General features: G+C 37.2%; 1 protein-coding gene across 5 annotated transcripts in view; it reads left to right on the top strand.

The window, feature by feature from the left end:
* pard3b (par-3 family cell polarity regulator beta) overlaps positions 1–26,137 on the top strand; it is a 673,678-nt gene that overhangs the window by 259,833 nt on the left and 387,708 nt on the right. For 4 of the 5 annotated variants that reach the window (XM_031893387.1, XM_002936393.5, XM_012970974.3 and 1 more), the window contains exons 13-15: positions 896–977; positions 9,607–9,706; positions 12,662–12,726. In XM_031893387.1, the coding sequence (XP_031749247.1) occupies positions 896–977; positions 9,607–9,706; positions 12,662–12,726 (247 nt within the window). The remainder of the gene's footprint in view (positions 1–895; positions 978–9,606; positions 9,707–12,661; positions 12,727–26,137) is intronic. The other variant, XM_031893388.1, reaches the window with a different exon arrangement.

Here is a 26,137-nt window from a genome sequence, read left to right as displayed (position 1 = left end):
TCTTATTTTCTAAATACATTGAGAATTCAGCTGGAGTAATTCACTCTGAAACCTGACATGTTTTTTTTTTTAAATATCATCTGTGGCTCAAGTTGTGTCCATACTTCTGCTGTTCACCTCTATCTCCTGCCACCTCACAAACACCTTGGCCTATTGCTGGTTATGGAGCTCCGCAGTTTAGATACTGGAATGCTTCAGGCTATATTTCTTTATTTTTAAACTATAGTGTGTCAAACAGACCATCCAATGGACTGTTGAAAGATGAACTGTGTGGTTTATGGTTTTTAAAGCCAGTGTTTCCTGTGTTTTTTTGGTATATTGACTTTTTCCATAACATGATGAGGCCAAAATATAAGAAATTGTGCTATAGTAACTTTGTCCTCAAAATATATCCATGTGAATTGTAAGAGGAATAAATGCACCTGTTTTTCTCAATATAATTATCATTGACTTTTAAATGCCAGAGAAATTTATCAGCAGTCATGTTTCTATGTGATAATCTCTAGGTTTTTATGTAGATAGTTGCTGAAATGTCTATAGTCTATAGAAACTGCTATGGGAGGCCCGTGGTCTAGATTGAGCCCCCCAGGCTGATAAAGCTCCTTTTTAGATGACAATGTAATGTTATAATCTGGCAGTATAGTGACTATTTGTCCCACTATATGGAAACATTTTTAGAGTGATGGTCTAAGAATTGGAATATTACCAGCTTGGAGAAGGTTGATTTACAATTTAAATACTGAGACAATTGTGGGAGGCCAAACTACACTGGATCTTTACTTACATAGTCCACACTGTTCAACCAATGTTTGACACCAGGAAAAAATGATCAATAATGGTATTATAAGGCACTTATTTTTTTAAGCCTGATGGTTTTCTGTCTGTTAACTTCTAGGAGCGATCAGAAACTTTTCAGAAAAATACCATCGAGAATCTTGCTGTCTCCGAACAAAATGGTGTGCAGGAGAAACTGAAAGGTAAAGTACAGTATAAAACTCTGATTTTGACATTGTTAATCAAAGCCTTTAGTAGGCTGAGTACATAGTGTAATAGAACAGACACTACTAGTGCTGCATGAAATGACTGCTTGGTTGCATGCTTACCAAGCATCCTTCTGCTAGTTAAATTTAAAGGGCAAAGCTTTGCTAGTAAGTTTTTATTATATTAGTGACAACAACAAGAGATCCTCTGCACGCACCCATTATCAATATATATATATATATATAGGACATTAAGACATTCTGTGCATTAAGCTACCAAGAAATGCCCTCCCCTTTAAACATAACAGGGATTGTTTGTTGTTTATATTGTTTATATTGTTTGCAATATACTTCAAGCTGGCCAACTGCGTCAACATTGCCAAACATTGTGCCCTTTTTTATTACACATGAGGGTAAATGTGCAAAAATTAACTTTTGCACTAACATGGGCAAAATTTGTACCAATGTACAGTAACCAATGGTAGCCAGTTACATTTTTGCATCCGTATTCCTCCTTGCAGGTGAGTAAACATAGCAATTACCGACTGTTTACCATGGGTTACTGCCCAAGTGCACAATGCCCAGTGTTATTTAATTATACCCTGTGTGGAAGTCTGATTAACAGCTGAATTACTGTATGTCTGTGCCTAAGATGTTTTCTAAGTACCTCAAAATCTGCTGTGTATGCTGGTACAATAACTTGGGTCCTTGTACACATAACTTAAGTTTACAGCTAAGAAGGAATATTAGTCCACTTCTAACCAAAACTTGCTTATGCTGGATGCAGCTTCCTGAAAGCAAACAGCTGCGAGTTTGTTGGTTTATCAGTCAGTTTGCAACCACTACAGGTACCTTGGTTGTCCTCTGCTAAATAATGGAGTCCCATTACCATAGGTTTTACCTGGATTCCTGCCATATCTCCATATGTTTCTTTGTGCAACCCAAACACACTTAGCTAACAGTAAAAGCTGTGATACCACACCTTGTGTCTCAACCCTTTCTTCTTGTAGATTGTAAGCTCTTTTGGGCAGGGTGCTCTTCACCTCTTGTATCGGTTATTGATTGCTTTATATGTTACTCTGTATGTCCAATGTATAAAACCCACTTATTGTACAGAGCTGCGGAATATGTTGGCACTTTATAAATAAATGTTAATAATAATAATAACTATATCACATTAGAATAATGCTCAAGGCAGTTGCTGAACACTAATTTGAGGAGAATGTATAGGACTGGCACTGTAGACAAAAAGACATTTCTGATAAGAGTTCTTTGAGTAGCTTGGCCATTTTCTGCATTCAGAAAAGTAGCTTTTCAAGTTCCATGATGCAGTTTTCAAATCATGTTCTATTTTACAAAATGCTGTTTTAGTAGAAAATGCACTAGAGAAAGGTATGGCAGGAATAGAGAAATAAAATAAAAACACTTAAGATTACGCACTATATTACACCACTCAAGACCTAGCATAAGCCATTGCCAATGGGAATTAAGTTGTGAAAATTTCACATGTGAAATGTAGCAGTACTCAATGGCAGTTTTAATGCAGCATGTTTAACATGTCTTAACAAATATGCCCCATAGATTCCAAGAGACTTAGGGGCAGATTTACTAATCCACGAATGGACCGAAAGTTTCCGAATGCGTTTTTTTCATAATGATCGGTATTTTGCAATTTTTACATCGCCGTCGCCATTTTTTTGCGAATTGTCGCAAATTTTTTGTCGCCGCCGCAAAAAAATCGTACTGTTGCGCCGAGTACGAAAGAGCTCAATAAGAAAAAGTCGCGACAATTCGCGAAAGTCGTAACGGCTACGAAAAAGTCGCGATGGCGATGAAAACATCGCAAAAAACACGAAAAAGCCGCAAAATGTTCGTTTCCAATCCGATTTTTTCCCATTCGGGATTCGTATTTGTGGATTAGTAAATCAGCCCCCTAGCATAAGCCATTGCCAATGGGACTTAAGTTGTGAAAATTTCACATGTGAAATGTAGCAGTACTCAATGGCAGTTTTAATGCAGCATGTTTTAGATGGCTTTACAAATATGCCTTTCCTAGGAGCAATACTGAATCCTGAGAAATGATTTTCTAAACGTTAACATTTTATTCTTGTGAAAAAGCCTCATTTGTAATGTCTAGCTTAAGATGACATGAATGATTTGTGTGCTACATTGTCAGTATATGTGCCATTTGGAGAAATTATTATTTTTGATGTCCTACTTCCTGTGTCTGACCGTGCCAGTACACTTTGATTTTTTTATTTTTTCCTGTTTTCTTGAGGCCAGTAATGGTCTATATGAAGTTTACATACCACACATATAATTGAAGGTTTATAAGAGTTTACAAATGGTATATAGTGTTTACATATATATGTTAATCTTTACTGAGGCATGATCACTGAAAGCAACAACAGATACCAGTCATACTGCAGGCAGAAGAACAAACAGTGAAATTGGTTTTACTACGTCAATTAAAATCCAAACTAGCCAAAATATAATAGCAGGAGTATGGCATTTGATGTTCTGCAGTAGGTTTAAAGTTGAACCTTTTGTAGTATGTCTAATTCCATTTCAAAGCCAACGCTGAGTAGAGATGCACACAGTTCTAAATCCATTTCTATATGCAGATCAAGTCAACAAGACCACAGTCGCCAACCAAACACAAATCAAAAGAAGTTCAGTGGAAGACCATGCAAGCTCACAATTCTTTATTTTGACCTGACTTATTTATAAGGTTTGAAATGGGATAAAACTATGGACCAAAAAACATACATTTCTATTTTTATGTATTTCAGTACTCTCCTAAGACACCCAGTAATATGTACAACTCAACCCTTTCCTGGTAAGCTATACCTGTTGTCACCTGGAAGATGGCATAGCCATTTCCTGGTGGATCAGGTAACCTGCCTTTTATGCATATCTTAGGCCCTTGAAACAGTGCCACATAATAACACAATCATGGCATGTACATGCCACCCTCTGTGATACATGTGCCAGTAATTGGCGGATGTGGAAATAAATAACAGTGCAGTTAAGTTTACACTGTAGAAAAGGTAAAAGGTAAAATACATGCATATTGTTGTAGAGTTTCTTGCTTAGCCTTATCCAAGCAATCAGAGGCACAAGTATGCATAGAGAATGGAAACATTACCAACATCTTTCTTTTCACTTGTATGTGATCATCTCATGCATAAAGAGTAGATAGAGCACTTCTCTTTGGATGATTGCTCATCACATTAGTACCTAAGTCAGCAGTAGGATCATAAGAAAATACATATAGCTTATATTGGCAATGCTATATCAAGATTAAACAGAAACTAGAATAGTGCCATGAATCATAACATCGCATAGAGCACTTATTTCAGCCCTGTAAAATCATTATCAAAATGCAGTTCACAAACATTTAAATAAAATTTAAGAGAAACAAAAACACAACTTTTTAAATAGAAAACAGAAAAAAAAAAATACTGGAGAACTGCCATATCTGTTCATATCTTGGAGTCACCAAGTCTGCAGCTCAACCATTAGAGTATACTGCTATGCCAATATGTTAGTTGGGAAACCAGATGAATTTCTTTTACTAATAACAGTAATCTAACTGGATTACTTGAGTTTGCCAAGCACAGTTAGGAATGTATTGGAAATAAGAGCTTTTGTCATTTGAGACCAAAATTAACAATTTAATCTCTGACCTCATTACTATGTTCGGTATCAGAAAAAAGCAGCCATGCAAACGAAAAAACCTTGGCAGCGGGTCCTAGCTGCTGTAGAGGTTATTTGGCTGTCACTGGCCCTGGTGCCCCTGTTAATATTGAGATCTCCAAATTATCTAGTAATAGCCTTTACTTATAATAAGCATAGACCACAAAAGGCAATGCTTTGGGAAAACATTGGCCAGTTATCAATCTCTTATAGATAGCAGCATCTTAAATTGTGAAAACTCTTTGTATAATCTGACAGAAAATTGAAGTTAAGGTGACCATACACAGGCAGATTAAAGCTGCCAATTTGAGTCCTTTATACCGATTTGGCATCGTATCTGCCCATGCATGGGAACCCCCGATGGGCCTACCTGATTAATATCTGGCAAAAAATTGTCTGTTTTATTTTCTTGTTGGATCAAGGACCACATTGGTTCATTGATGCGGTCCTTGGTCCTACGGCTCCTATGTTTCCCATTTTAATTTGATTATTTGTCCCTAAGGTCAACTGAACCAGTTTCAGCAGCCCTATCAAAGTTATAATTTAGTAAGTTCAACAGAAGCTCACCATCTTGGAACTTGTAAGAACATCTTATGAGTGTCAGAAAATGAGGTTTGTCAGTCACAGAAAATTATATTACAGGGCTGATTATTTCTGATGCAGGATGGACAGGTTTTTTGCTGCAGTGTAATGGCAAGCTCAGGTTTTATTTTACCATGACTTTTTATATCATGATGTGCCTTTTCCTAGCTTGGCTAACTGAAGGCAGCACAGAGCATATGCTGTAAATCAGCACTAAAGAAAATAGGGAGCTACTGGGGCATCTTCTGAAGCACAGATCACTACTAAATGGCTGTAGTTCCTTGGGCTGGTACAGAACCCCCAAACATAATAGAGGTCACTTACTACCACAATTGTGCTCCTAAACTTTCCCCTGCAGTGAGTTGTGCATAAAACCCCATTCATGAACGGTACTTGTGTTATATGTTATGAACATATGTTCATATTTTTTTTCTTATTGTCATATGTTGTAAACATGTATAAAATACGTTTTCAGACATACTAAATATGGATTTTTTTTAAACAACATTAATTTAAATGAATATTAATATTAGGGAAAAAATAATTAAACACTATTAGCATATGATAGATACCCTCTCGGCCAACATTGGAATTCTTATGTGCTTCCCACAATTCAGTAGGAAAATGTTCAATTTTCGGAATCTGCTCAAATGAAATAATGAGCCAGTTCAATTCTCAGCAAGAAAATTAGTAACATCACTTTACACTAATTCCTGAAACATTGAAAGTTGTTCTTCTTCCATTCTTTCTTTTCTGTCTTTTGTTAGATCCTTTAGTTTGTCTGCTTATTTTCCAGGGGCTTCTTGTAGTGACAAGCCTAGTAATTTAAATTCTGTTGACTTTATGTGTATTGGAGTTACGGGGAGCGCTCAAAACTTTTTAAAATATAATTTCTATGCTTTTTTATAATGGGGAAATGACACAATTTAGGAATATTTAATTTTTGTTAATCCTATGGGTGTCCTTTAAGGAGGAATCTAACATATGATCAAATAACACAAAGCCAAAGCCCATCTGTGCCATATTTACTTTTGGAGAAGCTATTGGAAGGAGAAAGAACAAGATAAGCACTTGAGATTAGAAGTAACATATGTCATACTGGTAAACTCAAGAAATCTATCTGGAAAATGACTTAAAAATATGACCTCTCTGTCTAAAATCAAGCAATATAATTAATTCAGTATCTGTTTCCTCCTGCACAAAATATGAAATATTTAGAAGCTTGATTAATCATATCGCATGTAATGTGTAATCCAAAACAAAGCAAAGAAAATATTAAAATGTATTATTTAAAGATGTATAATGAAAAGGCTTGCTTAAAGCTTTAGGACTGAAACATTTTATTATGTGGAGTTTTGATTGGACAGGTTTTCTAGCATTTTTTTTTATATAAAAAAGAGTCGCCTAGAGAGGCTGTTACATTTGTAAATAGCCTTTTCAAGCATACTTACCCAATCATGCAGTGTATTGCCTGTGAACAATTAAATGACACTGAAACCTGTTTAAAATGGTCAGGCTTGTTTTGCTTATGCAGCGATGAGTTCATTTCATTTACAACAACAGCATTTTTTCTGTAAGCCCTTTTTCTTTCCTGAGGATGTCTTACGCTAGTGGCTAAAGCTGACCATACACGCACCGATAATATCGTAGGAAACCTTGTTTCGTACGATATTCGGTGTGTGTATGGCAAGTCGGCGAGTCGACCGATATCGCAGGAGGCTGCTGATATCGGTCGACTCGCCGATTGGCCAGGTTAAAAGATTTTTGCCAGTTCATTAGCGGGTAAGTAGAGAAGAAGTTGCCTTTGCGCATGCAGAAGAGGGGAGTAGACTGCTCGGGTCTTATAGGCAAAGGCTGGGCTGCAGGAGTAAGAGGATATCAGAAATGATATGATAAACAGAACATCAAAAGGTCCAAATGTTGCTATAGGGTTTCTATAGCGCTGTAGTTATTTACTTACTTTGGAAAAATAGAAAACTGTTCATTAAGTTTGACCCTTCAATGTATGCACCAGCATCAAAATTCACCCCTCTAGCTGACTGTGTTCCCCAACCCACCCCCCCGCTATTTTTTATCCAATTTACTATAATCAGCAAACACAGAGACAGTACTTATGGTGCCAACCTTGAAATAATTTATGAATAAATTTAAAAAAGCAATGTACCAACGACAGATCCCTGAGGTACCTAGTCCAACTAGGAAATGTTCATTTTATTACCACTCTGTCTGTAACCCAGTTCTCTGTCTATGTACAAATGAAATGTTCAAGGGCAATATTGCTATATTTACTCAATAAGCTTCTGCATGGTGTTGTATTATATGATGTAGCTAAAGTTAAATAAACACAAACTCATAAAGCTGTCCTATTTAATCAAATACTGTATATCTTAATATCCCCTCAAAATACTCTCATACCACAAATATCTAACTAAGACCTATAGTTATCTGGACAAAAATTGTGCCAGCCTCTTTTGGTACAGTACCAAAGATTGTGAATGTTTAAGCAAAGTGGCAAACACAGATACAAGTTACCATAAGTGGAATACCATCATCACTAGGACCTTTGTTTATGATCATCATTGATGCCATCCTGTATGTTTCAGCATGTGAGATAGAGCTTTTCTAGAGCAACTAAACGCCTTTCTATTTTTATAATTAAACTTGGCATTTCACAGCTTCATATTAATGAATTAACCTATGCCATTTCTTCCATGTTTGAATGTCAGGGGCCTATTATATCCGCTACCCCCCTGCTTTTTTACTGTTGATCTGTTTTTATCATTAGCTTTAGCTTTCTTATCAATTACCCTTGCCTCTGTATAGTGATTTGATAAACCCAAGCCAGGGGATGGATCATTTTCTGCAAATAATTGCAACCTTTAGCTTTGTGCCTAGTCCTCTGCTATTTAGCAGCCTCCGTGTCCTACATCATGAGGCCCCCAGAGCATTCACAAGGATAGGCAAGGATGCTGAGTGGATGAAGCAATAAAGAAGGTATGTAAGAGCAGATGTAGGTTATGGAACCAAAGACAAGCAGGGTGCATAAGCAAATTTATGCACATTAGCAAAGCCAACTTATAACTGTAGTGGTGTTTATGGGCAGGGGTTAGAATGAGCAGAAGCCAACAAAGTAATGCAAACAGTCAGGACAACAATAGGGACACAAACTAAACAATAACAGGCAATAAGAGCCAGAATTATATTACACAAACTCAGCTTAAAAAAACAGGCCACAAAACATATAACATTCCTGTAACGTGAAATGGTCTTCACTATGAGAAGGATTTATATGGGGAGAGGGAATTGCTGGAAATAATATTTTGATTGTTGATATGTGAGTGGGCTCAGTATTTATAAGGCTAATTGCTGGGAAGTGCCTAATTGATAGCACCTGGTGCACCACCAGCTTTCTATGCAAAGATAATGAGCTGCATTTGGATCTTTTAAGCCAGGAGCAGAGATAGAGAGAGAGGTAACATGATCTATCCACCTGCTGTATGGCTTTCTGTCCCTTAGATCTCAAAACAGCAACCTGCAGAAACAAAATCAGCTATTGACAGAATTCATATATGGTGTTGATGGTAGTGAGGATTTAGCTTGACTACATCGGATATTTTATGGAATGTACCTTGAACAAATCTGCCTACAGACCTAACAAATAAAACTGCATTTTATAGTATAGAGTTTTAGTAAATCTGCACCCAAGTGTTAAGAGAACATGAAACATGTATAGCTGCTCCTTTTGTGTAGAAAATAAGTTAACTTACTTTTTACATTTCTAACAATGTTCTAATCAATTGCAACTGATGAAGGTTTCTAATTTTAGGTATTTGAGCCAGTGGTAAATGTAGGTTGTTAAATTGTTGAAATGAAGGTCAAATATAGTGATGAGGGAAACTTCACTGAAAAATTAGCTTAATGCCAAAAAATTGCTAAACACTTTGAAGTCAGTGGGCATTTGTTTTTTGTCAACACGCTTTTTTTTGGGGGGGGGGGGGCAGGAAATTTTTCTTGTAAAATTTTGTAGCAGTTTCACAAAAACATCCATTGATGGGGAACATTTCTCCACGAATCCATGTCTGCCCAAAAAAAATTTGCTTAGCACTATTCAAATATCTTCACACTACTGTGTGCAACACTGACAAATTCAGGCAATGCTGGATCCACATTTCACTATTGGATACAGGGAGCAAATGCAGTTGAAGGGAGTGCACAAACATGATACTTTTGTATATGTTTTGTACGCTTGGCACCTTATCTCTGTTTTATAAATGAGAAATTGACTAGTAACGGAAGTTATGTTTATAGTCATTCACTCTTCTTTTTTTCCCCTTTCCATACACAGATTCATCAAGATTTAATGATCGAAATTCAGAAAATTATATCCCACCCCCTATCCCACCACATCCAAAGGAGCATATCATTGTTGAATCCCCTAAACTTAGGTAAGAAATGGATGTCTAATTGGTTTTCCTTTTTATTTGCTTCCATAAGAGTATATACATTTATCTACTTACCCACAAAGAAGTAGACTTTTGTCACACTAATAAATATGCTTTAAGCCACACCAATAAATATGCTTTAAGCCACACCACAGCAAAGATTCTACTTTTTATTCAGGCCCTAAATAAATATCGGTTGGCCCAGTATCCTACCCCAAATTTGCATAGTCACAGGATTGATCCAAAGCTATAATGTATCAACTGCAGCTACACCCATTTAATGTATAGATAGACCCCATGCCCATTTTATTGGACACACAGATGGGATGCCTAGCTATATAATAATTTTTTTAATGTAGGTATGTCAGGTATCCCCCCCACACGCAAACTTTATTTATGTTAGTGGAAACAAATACCACAATAATTTTCTAGACACTGTGCTGTCCCCCTCTTTCCCACACCCACACATATTCCAGTAATAATAATAAATATACATCAGGCTCATAGCAATAATATTGGCACACCAGTCTCACCCTGAAATAAGAGAGGGAACAGCCATTTTTTACAGCTTATATTAGAAATGTGAAGCCATACACTGTGCCCACCTCTACAGTTAGAAGAAGAAGCATAAGGATAAACTGTAAAATCCACACCCAACTTACACTGTATTGCTATTTATCCAAAATACATGTGGCACAGGTTATACAACTAGCAGACACACTTTTTCTCCCAACAGTCCCCATTAGCTTGATATGCCACAAGCTCCTTTTTCTCATATGCTTCCGCTGCATTTATCCTAATTATTTTATATAATTTGTTATTTATAAAGTACAGACATATTTATGCAGTGCTTTAAAAAGATTCTTCTTAATTTATAAAAATCCCAGCTTTCCATTCTCATTTACACACACTATGGTCAGTTTCCTTGAACCTGCCTGTAAGTTTTTGGGGTGTGGTCGAAAGCCACCCTTTAAAAACCATGCAGACATGGGAAGAATATACAGAATACTTGCTGAGTGACCTGGCTTGAATCTCAGGACTTTAGAGCTGCAAAACACAAGTGTTAACCCTGAGCTACTATCCAGTTCTCTTTTCCTTTTTCACTTACAGTTTGTCCTTTTTCATCATCTGCCCTCCATTTTTCTTTTACACCTTCACATTCTAAACATTAATTTTTTTTTAAATCTGCTAAATGCCACATTTGCCCTTATGTTCCAAAACATTTCTACAGTTCTTTATGGTTAGGTTCCTTTTCTTTTAAAGTTTTCCACGTCTTCTCCATACTCTTCTATTTAAGCATTCAAGGAGATTAATAGTCCTGTTTGTGGGAATAAATCATTGGACACTCCAAAACAAGACATTTTTATCCACCATCTTTTTAATTTTGAGTAAAGCTGTGGCAATTGCAAGGACTGACTAACTTTTTATCATTTCAACATCTATCATTTGCTCCTTACACAGGGCATAATGCATTTATGTTCTTTCCAGAAACCGTGCCAAAAGGCTGCAATCTGTGTGACTCTAAGAACTGATCTATGCATTTTGTAGCTAACAGTACTGACATTACAAGAAGGGACACCTTGCAGTGCATTAAATACCACAAAGCTTTTTTGAACTTGCCGGTTTTGTTTTATTATAGTTTAAAAGCACAGCATGCTAAGTGATCTAGCTTTAACTGTTTAATGATCAAAACCTAATGAATTTAATCCTGACTTGCTTATCATCTCAACCACAGGAGCTCATCATTTTTACTCCATCATTACTTCGTCATTGTTTATTTTTGACTTTTTGTGTCACCAACATAAAAAAATAGATTCTATTCCATGTATCTCTTTAGATTTGTATGCAAAAATTAATTTCTTTCTGACATCTACTTGATGTTCCTAAGCATACTTCATGATTTGTAAAATGGCTGTCATGGTATAGTAATTTTCTAAAATTGTTTCAGTGCACACAGATGTGAGTGTCATCTCCTCTCTGTATGATTTCTGTATAAATAAAATTACCTTTAACAACTTAATTTGTAACTCTAGAAGACTGCATGTGTCTGTAATTGCTAATGCATATTCAGTTTATAGAAGGGAATTAGTATTAGACCCTGCAGAAGACCACGAATGAAAAAGTTTCTCAAATTTCTCAATGTATGAATTATTTATGAGAATAGTTTATTGCTTAATTATACTTATAATAGCATTTTAAGTGGTAATATGACTAAAATCAGGGCTTGGATAGTGAGACACAGAAAGCTGTCCAGGAATAACACCAGAATTTATAAAGTAAGAATCAGAATAAAATGGATAAAACATTATATCTTACAATTTATTTTTTTTTTGCTTTTTTTTTAACTTTCTGTTTTGTTTACTATTTTCCTTTTAATCTGAAGTGCTCAACTATATCTCTTTTAGTCTTCTCTTGATGTCATCATGGTAAAAAGCTTGAAGCCCACTGTTCCAGGAATCAATTATCCAGTACTTTAGACCGTTTTCTGCCCCAATTCCTTTCCCAATCTATTCACAACCTATTAACATTTATAGATAACATCACAACATCATTTTCTCTGCCCCCTACCTGCTCTCAAGTGCCATTATACATAATAATTATTAGGCTGTGTGGACTTTATGGTAGTGCTTGCATAGTCTGGAAAGTGTGTGTGTTTTTATGTCATATCTGTTTATTTTATTTGTTCTGTACCATAAATGCAACAAAACCAAACATTGCATACTTTAAACATGTGTATCTTGTTTTAGTTTTATGAACTCAAAAATCAACTTTAACAAAAAAAAGGGGTGGGTGGAAATGTGCGTTGTGGACTTGTTTACTGTAACGACACTGCAAAGTTCAGTAACCTTGCTATCATATTATAGCTTTTATGGAAGTGTCATGCAATGCTTACTGGCCATTGCATGACACTTCTTTGTACTTGCTTTATGCTAAATGGTTTGCTGGCCTTCTTTTCAGGAATGTAGCAGAATCTCAACCAAATGATTCACTCAACATAAAAGCATCAAGAAGCATGGACATTGGTAAGTCACGAGCATATCCAGGGGGAAATGAAGCTTATGTATGAAATTCAAAAGCTAATTTTGACAATATTTTGTTGTGCCATATCCATCTTATCTGTGTGGGAAATGGGAAAATGTAAGTCTTGTGGATTCTAACAGTTTGTTGAGAGTTAAAGTCCCTGTTAGTCTAAAATTCATAGCTTCTTCCTTTAATGTAACTGTAGTCTGTGAAAAGTCCTTATTTATGTGCTGTTTTGGAAACATGAGAGAGGGTCAATATAACCCATGCAGGTTGGTTATATATGGCCTTTTTTTATCAAGCATGCAAATGACAGTGCCATTGTTAAATGGATTCACTTGCATTTGTAACACTTTTCCACACAGTAGAACCCCCATTTTAGATTTTTTTAGGGGACCAGGAAAAATTGTATAAAACGTGGGAAAATGTAAAATCAGGAAATGCATTATGTATTTGTGGGACTGCAAAAATAGTGTCAAATAAGGAAAACTTAAAATCAGAGGATGTAAAATTGAGGTTTGACTGTAGTTAAATGTTCAGAAATATTAATTGGTATTTGGTGGTGGTTTAATTATTTTTGTTCTCTTGGTGTAAGTAGAATCTAGGAACTTTTAAAATCTCAATTTACCTTGTTTCATTTGTGTATAGCCTTTTAGCTATATGTGTGATGGGTTTGAATCCATTTTGGGCAATTACATTTTCAGTGATATAATAATATAATTTTCAGGGGAGCCTGTACCACACTTTTCTGTTGAAAGCAAAGTAGGACTTTTTGTTTTATTTGGATATAAGGTAATTTATTCTGTCTCTTTGTATCATTCATTTGCAAAGAACACATGGAACATTTTAGCAACTGCAGGGTATTCTTAATGATAATAAGTGTTATTTGTGCTCTGGTAATTTAAAAGGCACCCATTTATAGAGGGGGTTGAGAAAGCTGAAGTCTAATTAAGGTCTGTGTTCCTTCTGCACAAAGGGACTGTTATTATAGCAAACCTTCTATATACAAAGTAGCCACAATGACCACTAATGTTTTCTTTCTCTCGGCTTGTAGTATACAACATAAGGATTTCTGTACTGTGCTAAGTGTACTACAAAGCAATCTCTTTTGTTCTAGGGCCCTATTATGCGTAAGTAAAATGCTTCTGTATGGATCTCTTCTGTGCATGCAGTACGTCAGCCATTATACATATAATTAGCTAGAAATGGTCTTCTTTTATTCTTAAAAACTGGTCTGTGACTGTGCTTGTTAAAAATGGTTTGCATCAAGGTGGGGAATCTTACCATAACACTCTGAGCAAAGCTGAATGCAACAACCCTTTTGACAAATGCAGATATTTTGTTTAAAATACGAGAATGCAAAGGTTTAAGCTTTAATATTCGCTTGCTTTTCAAGTAGTCTTTCTCTTCTGCCTTTGTGTTAGAGGTCTAATGAGTCTGTTTCCCCCCCCAAAAACATAATCTTAACTCCAAACCCTTAGCACGTCTATGACTCTAGGCTTTCGGGTGACAGCCTTGGCATCACGTGAATTGCCGACACTATAGCTACTGTTCATGACATTCTTGGTTTATTAGTCTGTATATATTATTAGATCCAAACATGTTGAATCTCTTGCAAAACCATTAGTAATTAAATTTTTTTAAATTTGTATTTTATCGTATTCCATTAATATTAATAAACTCTGCTTCACACAAAGCCCGGATTCAGTTTCCAAGCTGCTTGTTAAAACCTGATCTATTCAGAACCAATCAATCAGACTCAATATCTGCATTAATAATTTTAAAAGAAGCTGGATGGATCAATCATAATTTATCAGTCATGCAATCATTTATAAATCTGACCCTAAACCTCTTTTCCAAATATGTTCCTATATGATGGTTCCATACATAAGGACACATTGACAGGACAAATGATGGAGCAGAGTGCAAAGTTAAAAACCAGGTGCCATCCAGAAGAAAAGACACCAAAGCTCTCTCAGCTATGGTAGTTATTACTAACATCAGTATGCACATGGCCGTTTTTTTCTCTAGAAAATGCACACTAAAGTTTGGTGGTTTATCGGTTAGCATTTCCCACAGTAGCCTTATACCTTAATTTTCCTGCATGAAAATTCCTTTACAACAAAGACAAGTCCACCTGCTAAAATCTTTAAATAACAAAGCATCACCTTTTTGGTTGCTACATAAAGCAAATTTTCCCATTTGCCTTAGTGGTAATGGAGAAAATATATGCTGGGAAAACCCAATGATATACTGTCAATTGGGGGGTTAAAATATATATATAAATTGTCCCTATTTCTCCCAAAATATTACAACCACCATTTAAGCCTTAGAAAACCTTAATGTAAAGCCACCCTGGATTGTTTAAAGACAGACTACTCATTCTATGACATCCCTCAATCTAGCTGCCCTGTATTTAAAGCCAAAGGTTCAGCAAATAATTTATGCAATGGAGTGTGCAATTAGCCAGTAAAACACAAGTATATAGGTAATGGTTTGGCCAGAACATACCTGTTTGTGTTAGGGTAATGTCTCACGGAGAGATAAGTCACCTGCGATAAAGGGAAGGGCCTACGTGCCAATTTGATTTTTTGAAGTCGCACATAGTTGCTTGCAGGAGGAAACTTTGAGTGAATTTGGAAAACCAAAGTGATGCGTAAGCCTTTTCACCAGTGATTCCCTTTGTTGACCGTGCAAAAGCATTTTTTAGAGAGATTTGTCACCCGCACCCGGTAGCAGAGATCAATCGCGGGCATCTAATCTCTTCGTGGAACATTACCCTCAATGCATGTGAGCTTCCATATATTCTGCATTGGTAATTACATTGTTAGGTAATGTAATTAAACAACACTTTCCTTTTGAAAACTATAAAGGGTAACTACAAGTGTGCCTGAACTACAAGTATACTATGCATTCTAGCACTATTATACTATTATATTATATTATACTATTATACTCTTGCACCCTAAATGCATTGGTCTATCTATTAAGTGGAAAAATAGTCATGTGACTAAATAGGGTATTGTTTCAATGGAAACTAAAACCACCCACCCATCTATAAATACTGCTAACAGGACTTTAGCCTCTATTGACTTTAGCTTATAAAGACACAAATTGCCGCATTTTTTCCCAGAATGCTATTGTCATAGCGGTCACAAGGGTCAATGTGCTGGATGCAATTGCACTTTACTTACTGCAATGGTGTCTGATTCATTAAAATGACTGCAACTGCATGTACATTCTGTCACAAATCAGATGTAATTTTTTGGAAGTCTGTATGATGCCATTTCTGGTATTTGGCATGCTAATAACATCTGTGCAGAAATCTTGTGTGGCTGCACCTACTAATTCTGTAAAACTGTACGGAAGTGCAAGGAGCACATTGTGACGCAAGTAACTTTAATGAAAGTGGTTTGAAGCATAACACACCGTGGGGAAGATGCAGAGACTGCAAATGCACTTGTGGACATACATTAGCCCTAAAATATCTTAAACAAAAAATACATTGAATAGCTTTTCTGGGGTTGAAATTGAGAGGATTCCAAGAGAGGATTAATTCAGTGACCCCATTGAGGCAAAAAGTTATAGTAGCCTTAAAATAAAATGGAAGTTCAGCAGAAAAAGGGGAATGGAAGCCCTTGTATTAATATATACAAACATGCAGATAAAGATCAACATTTTACTTTGCAATTCACTTATTTTGCATTATAAATACAACTGTAATTGTAATAATACATTATTAATAACAAATACTATATCAGTTATATTTAAACTGAATTTAAGTAATTTGGGAATCAAGTTACCAACAACAATGAAAGATGAATACACCTACTTACATACACTCACTCTTGCTAGGCAGCAAAATAACCATAAATTCATCTGTATGAATGCAAACAGCCTTACAGTTCCCTAAGTGTCCCAACTGAAAACAGCTCTGCATGCAAATTTATACAGGAAGATTCATGATATGGTACATTAATTTTATGTATAAGAACTGTGTGTATCATGGTTATTTTGACTATAATGTTCTTCCTGCATTGAGGTATCCATGCTCCTAGGGGATTTTAATAGCTGGAATAAGCGATTTACGTATCATATGCATTTATATCATTAGTGTGCGTGCATGGGCAAGTGTATGTGTGGATATATAGTAATGAGTGTAATAATGTTATGCAAAGGCAAAATAGATTTCATTAATTAATGCCTGGGAATATTTCTCTGCTCAGTCCAGTGTTGCTTTGTTGGCCTTATGCTGTTAACTCTTCTGTCCAATTGCATTTAAACACTTACAGTCCTTAAGGGGCCATGTACATATTGCTGTGTAATTCTTGCCAAGCTCCTCCAGCAATGAACTGGGGAAGTTGTGATCCATCCTGCTGTTGCCTCGATGTCTGATGATTCAGTACCAGCTGAGCTCTCTGCAGGGGCCACAGCTTTCATTTTCAATCTGCTACTGGGTGTCCAGAGAGCAGCGGAAAGAACCCAAAGTCTCCTATTGCGAAGAAAATGCCTTAGTATATGCATATTCTCTCACCAGCTGGAAGTGCTTAATAGACTTTGTTCTTTTTTTTCATCAAAATAGCAGCCCAGGTAGAGCTGCATCAAATATTCTCAGAAAAAGGGAAACTGTTCTATACATACACATATTCCAATCCCTTTCAAGTCTTCCCTTGCCTGCATACTATTACTTTTAATATTATTTGCTTAGATTTATAAAGTGCCATCTTACTGGACAATAAATTTGTACTCTGAACATACAGATCACACACAAAAATATAATCAATACAAGAAGTAAAGCGGACCCTGCCCAAAAGTGCTTACAGTCTAAAAAGAGAACATTTTAATAGTGAAATAGTCAAGTCTAAACCAAAAGATGATTTCAATACTTTTTAAAGGGGACATGTCACCCTAAGAAATAAATAATAATATATAGTGTTTGCCAAGCAAAATAAACTTCACTTACACTATATAAATTGTTTTAATCTTATGTTTTTCAGCTTTGTAATTCACAATTGCAGCAAGTAGGCAGGCGCCATTTAGTGGACACTGTTGTTAAGGCAAGCATTGTGTCACCCCAAAATCTTGTTTCTGTGCCAGTATGGGGGGACCTGGTACCCATGTCCATGCACTGGTTACAAAATTAGATGGAGGAGGAATGTGAGGAGCAATTGAAAGCCTAAGGCATAGAGGCGGGGCAGGCAATATATGATTGACAGCTGGGATTTTTAAATTATTTTTATTATTTTTATCTTGCAAGATACATCAGATTATCAATAAGCATTGGTCCCTTTTACAGAGGGCATACCCTGATGTCGAGGAGTTTAAGGTACCACCTTTGTTATCTTATAGGCGCCCCCGCAATTTACGTGACAGATTGGTGAGAGCTGATCTGGGTACCAAACATAGTGATCCACAGAGGTTATTAATGCCTCTAAAAATGGGATGTACCCTTGTGGTAGGTGTAACCAGTGCTCAAGTGTAATACGCACATATTCTTTCACTCATCCTTATTCCGGTCGCAGGTTTGCTATTAAAGGTCACTACACATGTGACTCTGAATATGTAGTGTATATGCTCAAGTGCCCATGCGGACTGGCGTACGTAGGAGAGACGATCCAACCTGTTCGTGATCAGATCACTCGGCACAAATCCATCATCAGGAAGGAAGTGGTTATGTTACCGGTTCCTGCACATTTTTGCACAGCTCGCCATACAGCGGCTGCACTGAGGTTTCTTGTGATAGAGTCTGTTGCCCCCCCACGTCGGGGGGGGCAACAGACTCTTACAACTCCAGAAACGAGAGAAGTTTTGGATTCATAATTTGCAGACATTACATCCACGGGGGCTTAATAGAGAATATGACCTGTATGCATTTATCTAAAAGGAAGCATTGCTCAAAAGATAGTATTTCTAGTATTATATAACCATTTTTCTTAAAGGGGATGGCTATGGTGTTGTAAAGAGGTTATAAGCACATGTGTCATCTTTGAAATTTTCAATATGTATCACATAGTTATGTATGTTGTTCACAACATGGATACCCTATATTGAAGATTGTGATTTCTCTTTTTTTCTTGTTGTTATGAATTTGCTTATATTAGGAATGTTACAAGTTATGTACTTTTATTTTCTGAAGGGGGAACCCTGGTTTATGGGTATTCTATAAGTAGGATTGTGGAATGTCCCTACTTGGATCCAGTAATGTCTTGGGGGAGTGACCTTTGGACTTGCCTCTATTTATGCCTTGTGTGCTTTGTGTTCATTATCTTGCTACTTGATAAAGAGGCGGGAGCCTCGAAACATTGTAATGCAATTGTTCTGCATGATGCAGTAAAGATTTTTCTTTTTTCATTTAAATTAATCTGGACCTTTTTATTTCTTTATATATATATATTTCTCCAAAAGTTATGTGCACTCCAGCGTAGATCAATCAGCTTTATTAATAACTTACATCATAGTCAAACATCAACGTTTCGGTTCGGGTCTAGGACCTTGTTCACGATGTCAAACCCCACTGATGTATTATATATATATATATATATATATATATATATATATATATATATATATATATATATATATATATATATATATATATATACAGTATATTTGAAACTATTGTGATATCCAGAAACCCGTTGCCTGGGTCACTCTTTAAAAACCTGCTCTGTAAGTTAGTTTTACATGTAACAAATCTGGAATTTTTAATGATGCCCCATGGTGATACAGTAATTTACCTTAACCTCATCTCATTTTATAAGAGTGTATAATGCATGAAATTACTTTGGATTTTGTAGTGTGAAACTTTTAATATATGTATTTAAATTCATAACTGAAGTGTGCATCCCTGACAATAGCATATCTGCTGTAAGAAGTAATTGTTAAAGCTGCCAGTGGTCAAATATTGTGACATATAGGGAATGGTACTCTCTCTTTCTCCTAGTGTAAGTTTGGTAGAATGGGTCTTTGTGGGTCCCCTCTACAGTTTCTAGTGAACAGAAAAGTTTTGACTTTTTAAATTCAATATTAGTTAAGCCATCTTATTTATTCTGAGCAATCACTAGTTAAAACTCAAAAACAGAAAAAGCATTAAGCCCATGAGCCCTGACGTCTTAATATGTAAGGGGTTATCCTCCAAGCTAATAGGTCTATGCATATCTTGCGTTTCTATGGATGTAGAACGATATCTGCCTATCATTTTGATTTGCCTGTAGAAATTGCTGCCAAAAGAGAGATTCTCTGTGAAATATGAACATTTATTTTGCCTAAAATTGATCCATAACTGGTGATTTCACTTCATGCTCTGTAAATAATTTTTCCCTATGCCAGTTTAACAGCAATGCATAGATAAACTGAGCCTTGGAGTAATCTGTTTACTTGTTCAGCACTGCTGAAAGCTGATTATGTGTTGGAGGAATGGCCATTGAGTAGAAAACTGAATCATTTCAAAATGAGATAATGCTTTTTTAGGCCATTCCCTTGACAGTAAAGACCAATCTATGTCCATGACACCACCAACAAAATAGAAAATCTAAACTGACTCTTCTATTTATTTTAAAAAACTAGGAAACCTGAAAATAAATCACAAGCTGTGCCAAACACCATCTGAAATCATAGCAGGTTAACTAACTTTCCCCTGATTTAGTTTTTTTATGTTTCTTAGACTTTCCCTATTTTTTTTCTCTCTTTTTATCAGAGCTTACGACCCAGGAGCCTTTTGGCAACGTGTAGCTATTGTTGCCAAAGGCTCCTGCACTTGCAGGGTGCAAAGTCAAGTTAGACATAAGTGATGGTGCATCTGTCACATGGGGAATCCTGCTTTTATTGCTGACATCTTACAGCCAAAAGGCACAATATGGATGAACTTGAATTTATCTTACAAAAAGACTATGAGCAAAGCATACTTAAAAATGTATAGTTTTCAGGGTATGGTATAAAAAACAACCAGTTTCTTTATGTAATGGGGAGCTGTAATAAAGCTTTTGATAGCAGACAAACAGGTTTTCCCCTAGGACGGTGATAGAAGGAGGATTCTAACAAGAGGTATGTGTATGTGTGTGTATATATATTACGAGACTATGCACTATAGGAGGAGTGCGGTAGCGTCTTTGGAATAAGATATATATATTTCTCCAAAAGATATGTGCACTCCAGCGTAGATCAATCAGCTTTATTAATAACTTACATCATAGCTCAAACATCAACGTTTCGGTCCGGGTCTAGGACCTTGTTCACGATGTCAAACCCCACTATTGAATTCACTTCAATACATCCCATATATACAAAACAAAACCCCTACCTCCAAACATTTCGTAACCACCCGTTCGCTCCACCTCCCCCAACCACCACCCACTGGTTATAGTTAAAGGGACATGGACTGCTATATACACAAATGGAAGTATAATACAAGCATATTAAAAAACAATGTTAAAACATTATTAAAATTCATTATAACCGTAATTTATCTAATGGCCAAAAAGCAATTAAAGGAGCGATATTCATTCAAGCCCCTAGGAGACAATGTGTCCAATTTCTTTATCCAAAATGTTTCACGCTGAAGGAGTAATCTAGACCGATCCCCCCCGCGTCTTGCATGGGTACATGATCTATAGCCATATATCTAAATGTGGGCAATCTTTGGCCACACTCGAGAAAATGTTTAGCCACCGGTTTAGTAGTTTTATTATCACGATAAGCCGTATTTATTGCCGATCTATGTGCATCCATCCGTAATCGTAATGTCAAATCAGTCTTTCCCACGTATGAAAGACCACAGGGGCACGTGATTAAATATATTACATGTGTAGTAGTACAAGAAATGTGATGTCTAATCCTAAAACGCTTCCCCATATGGGGATGCGAAAAGCTACCCCCCGGGGTCATATACCGACAAGAAGTACACGAAGGGCATCTAAAACACCCCATTTTGTTATTATTCAACCATGTTGCAGGGCCTTTTTCCGGGGCATAACTTGAAACCGGGTCACTGACCACCAAGAGATCCCTCAAATTCTTCCCTCTACGGTATCCAACAATAGGAGGATTCGGACATAGTTTACCTAAGGTCTCATCAGCCTTGATAATAGTCCAATTCGCACGTAAAACTTTACCTAAACTGTGTGTTACATCATTATATTGCGTGGAGAAGATTAAACTTGTATTTTCCTTATCTCTACGTGTTCTGCTCACAATCTCCCTTGCTTTCTCCATAGCAGTATCCAAAACCCGCTGACTATAGCCACGCTGCAAAAAACAGACCCTCATCTCTATTAGTTGTTCTTCACAGATCGCAGGGTTAGAGTTATTACGCAACACTCCATACCGGGAGAGAACGTTTCAGGGCAGGTGCATGCGCACTGGTAACATGTAATAAAGAATTTTTTTCGGGGCCTTTTGGAACAATGAATATTCAATACCCGTCTCACCGACCTTAAGATGTATATCCAAAAATTGCACCTCACTCCCACATGAAACTGTGAACTTAATCTCCTCAGTACAAGAATTCAATTAATCTACCATTGCCAAAAGTTCAATTTTAGTGCCAAGCCATAATATACAGATATCGTCAATAAATCTCTTATATAGCAGCATCTTCCGACCATACTTTGGAAGGATATACTTACTCTTGAATTGATGCATAAAGAGATTTGCGTATGCGGGCGCCATCGAAGCCCCCATCGCCGTGCCCGTCAGCTGTAGATAAAAATATGACTCAAAGCGAAAATAATTGAACTTGAGACATAACTCCAGTATATCCAAAATAAACTGCACTGGTGGTCCTGAGTAGTCACTAAAACTTTCCATTGACATCCTAACAGCTGCTAAGCCCTCAGCATGTGGGATGCTGGTATAGAGGCTAACCACATCAATAGTTGCAAGCACCACATCATTACCCAATGGAAATGTAAGGCCTTTTATACAATTCAAAAAATGTGGAGTATCACGTAGATATGAAAAAGTTGACTGCACCACCGGTTGAAGAACCTGGTCTAAATACACACCCAGTGGATGTAACAAACCGTCTCTTGCTGACACTATCGGTCTTCCCGGTGGTGCAGTCAAACTTTTATGAATTTTTGGCAACGTGTAGAGTACCGGGCATTTAGGATGTATTAATGTCAAATAATCAAAAAGAGTCTGGGAAATCCACTTATTATTCAAAACCGATGCCAATACTTTATCAATTCTAGACTTAAAACCCCATACAGGGTCCCTGTCAAGCTTTTTATAAACTTTAATATCTGAAAGTTGACCCAAAATTTCACTTCTGTAATCGGCATAATACAATGCCGCCCCCCTTATCAGCTGGGCGGACAATCAAAGACGTATCATTACGTAAAGTGTCAATAGCCAGTCGTTCAGAGTGAGACAAATTATTTATTTGTGCATGTTCAGGGGTACCACCCGGGCCAATGTCTTTCTCAATTGCATTTTTAAAAAGTTTAACAGCAGCATTAAGTGTCGGTGGACAAAATTGGCTCTTTAATTTCAGTGTATCTCCACCCAAACCAGAATCCATAGTCCCAGATCCAAAATGGTCTTTTAAGTCCTAACAAAACGAAAAAGATCAATGTCCCACTGGAATTTATCAAATTCGTGCTAATAGGTAACTCAGCTTGAGTACTGGTCCACAAAACACAGTCCGCATCAGCTTCAGAAACGTGCCAGGTCTCAGCAAAATCAGCCGTCAGTCCGGCACGCTCAGCAAAATCTTCCATCTTGGAAAAAAAGGGGTTTTGGCAATAATTATACTTAGGGGTGCCGGACGATACAGTCCAACCACACGTAAATAATACACCAATATATATATACACCAATATATATACACACATATATGGTGCCCCAAGGGAGTATTGGTGACAAAATCACCATGCCAGTATATATAATAGTAATGGAAGTTAGTGAAAGCAGTTATAAGGAGCATGCGCAGAGCGTGAGAGTACAGAACTGTGCCCGCGGCAGTGGGGGTGGAAGGCTAGCGATGCATGTCTCTGTAGAGCTATGGGAGTACGTTTGAAAACAGGGAGAGAAGCGAAGCAATTTGATTTTAACCTTTCCTTGTCCCAAAGATATAAACCAGTTTGACTACTGTGAGCAGCGTTCATGCATCTTGACCACTTCATGGTCAGAGAGCTCTCACTTCCCCCATCCTTTTAGAGCAAAACTTTCCAAACCAATAAGTGAAATATGCAAAAAAAAATACAGTTCCTTTAAGAGACTACGCCAGTAGTAAGTTTTTCTTTGTAATTGACAAAAATGCAGAGGACCACGGGGATCTGTTCCCTTGACAACATTGGGGATTGCTGTGATTGTACCCTTAAAATGTGTACTGTTGTTTGAGCATCTTTGTAAGCTGTTGCCTATGCCGGCAAATTGCTTAGCTTCTGGACTGTTTTGTTAGCTTTGTAATAGCAACATAATTAGTTCAGAGAGATAATGGAAAAGAACAGTAATTACCTGATAAAGCAATGGAAACTGACATATTTGTATACAAGGCACAATTAAAGGCAAGATTACATTGATAATGGTGTTAAAAAAACAGAAACAAATTTGGACTTTGGCTTCTAGCGTTTCATTGGATACAGATTTGCTTTGATGTATTATACTGAACTTTCTTGTTTGCATCAAGTAAATTCAGGAGTACTGAGCCAGAAGTTAGGTTAGGCTTGACAATAAAGACTTACAAATGAGGGATCATTGAGGTGTCCAGTTCTTTTTAAATATTCAATTAAGTGAAATATGATAATATGTAGTATTAAAGGGAAAGGAATGTGAACCTGATGCAATGAACCCAACATGTTGGGTTCAAAAGACCTGGCCCAATTGTTAATGCCTGTGAGTGACAGCCTTTTCTTTAATGGTAGTGTCTGATAGGGGAGATACAATTTATTATTGCTGAAGAAGAATCTCTTGTTTGTTGATGCTCCTCATTGAAACATGGCCCTGATGCATCATTTGGTGCAGGCAGAACCCCCCTCTTCCTTACCACCCACAATGTGCTGCGTTCTACCTGCATTCGGCACTCAGGGGCGAACTGAGGGGTGAAGGGCCCATCGGGGCTGCCGTCCCAGGGGCCCCACAACCCCAAGGTGCCCCCGCTGGCCGTGCCCCCCAACAGGGGCCCCAGCCACTGCCCGACGTCCTCCCCTGACCTTTTTCAAGGTCTCAAAAGGGACCAAAACGTTGGTTATACATGCAATACACTTGAGATTGTTTGACCTATAAGACCCTTTCTGGTGTGTAGTAGCTGTGACAAGTAGCTGCTCTGTGTGTCTTCGCCCTAAGAGGCGAGAAAAGATAGGGTTCGGTTTGGTTTTAAACCCAATTAAAACCTGTTTACTTAATTTTTACATATTTCAAAATTATCTAGTTATAGAACTAAATTCTATAACTAGATACATGGGCAGAAGAAACCTATTGATGTTGCAATAGAACACAATTTAAAGTCTGTTCACCTCAACCTCTCTCATTGAAATGTGATATACTTAAGTTTCAGACCCCCTCCTCAATAGTGAATTGGCTTTTTTCAGCTCTCAGTCTAGTTGATGTATATTTCTATTAAGACTGACAGGTATATGGTAACCTTAACCCTTGTTACGGTTAGTAGAAATAGTTTATGCAATTATATCATATTATTATTATTATGAAAAGAAACATACCCTTATACGGTTTAGGTTTTTGTTAGTAGGTGATTGAAACAGCAGTATATGGAATGCAGAATTAGACTTGTGATTTCAGATGGGTATCAGGTATTTTAGCATAATGTTGTTACTCTATCAACCATGTAGCTGAAGAAATTCCAAACTGGAGAGCTTCTGAACAAAAATCGAAATAATTAAAAAATTACAAAAGAAAAAAGACCAATTGCAAATTGTCTCAGAATAGCATTCTTTACCCCCCTCTGTTTGGCCCCCCACCTATCTGGCTGCTGTGACTGCTTACCTTTGTGTAAGCTTTAAATGGTATCAGTACTGAGATTGACTGCCCCCCTGCATTGTTCACACCTCTGATTCAGGCGGTAATCCTCCTGTAATGTTTATACATGTAATCCACTGTACTGTTCACACCTTTAAGCCCCTTTGTTGTTTACGAATTTAAGTTCCTGTATTGTTCACTCCCTGCATCTTTCACACCTCAGGCTCAGACTGTAGGCACCCACATTGTTCACCTGTTCACACCTCAGACTGTAGGAGCAGTGCCAGCATTGTGTCACTGTATGTACTGCCTCTATGTTGCTTGCGTGTATGGCATACACAGGCAGCATAGGGCAGGCAGAGTATGGCACACACAGGCAGCATAGGGCAGGCAGAGTATGGCACACAGGCAGCATAGGGTGGGCAGAGTATGGCACACAGGCAGCATAGGCTGGGCAGAGTATGGCACATACAGGCAGGGTAGGGCAGGCAGGATATG

The sequence above is a fragment of the Xenopus tropicalis genome, chromosome 9, assembly GCF_000004195.4.
Source record: "Xenopus tropicalis strain Nigerian chromosome 9, UCB_Xtro_10.0, whole genome shotgun sequence".
Classification (NCBI taxonomy): domain Eukaryota; kingdom Metazoa; phylum Chordata; class Amphibia; order Anura; family Pipidae; genus Xenopus; species Xenopus tropicalis.
The sequence above is the reverse complement of the archived record's forward strand: the minus strand, read 5'-3'. Positions and strand labels throughout refer to the sequence as shown.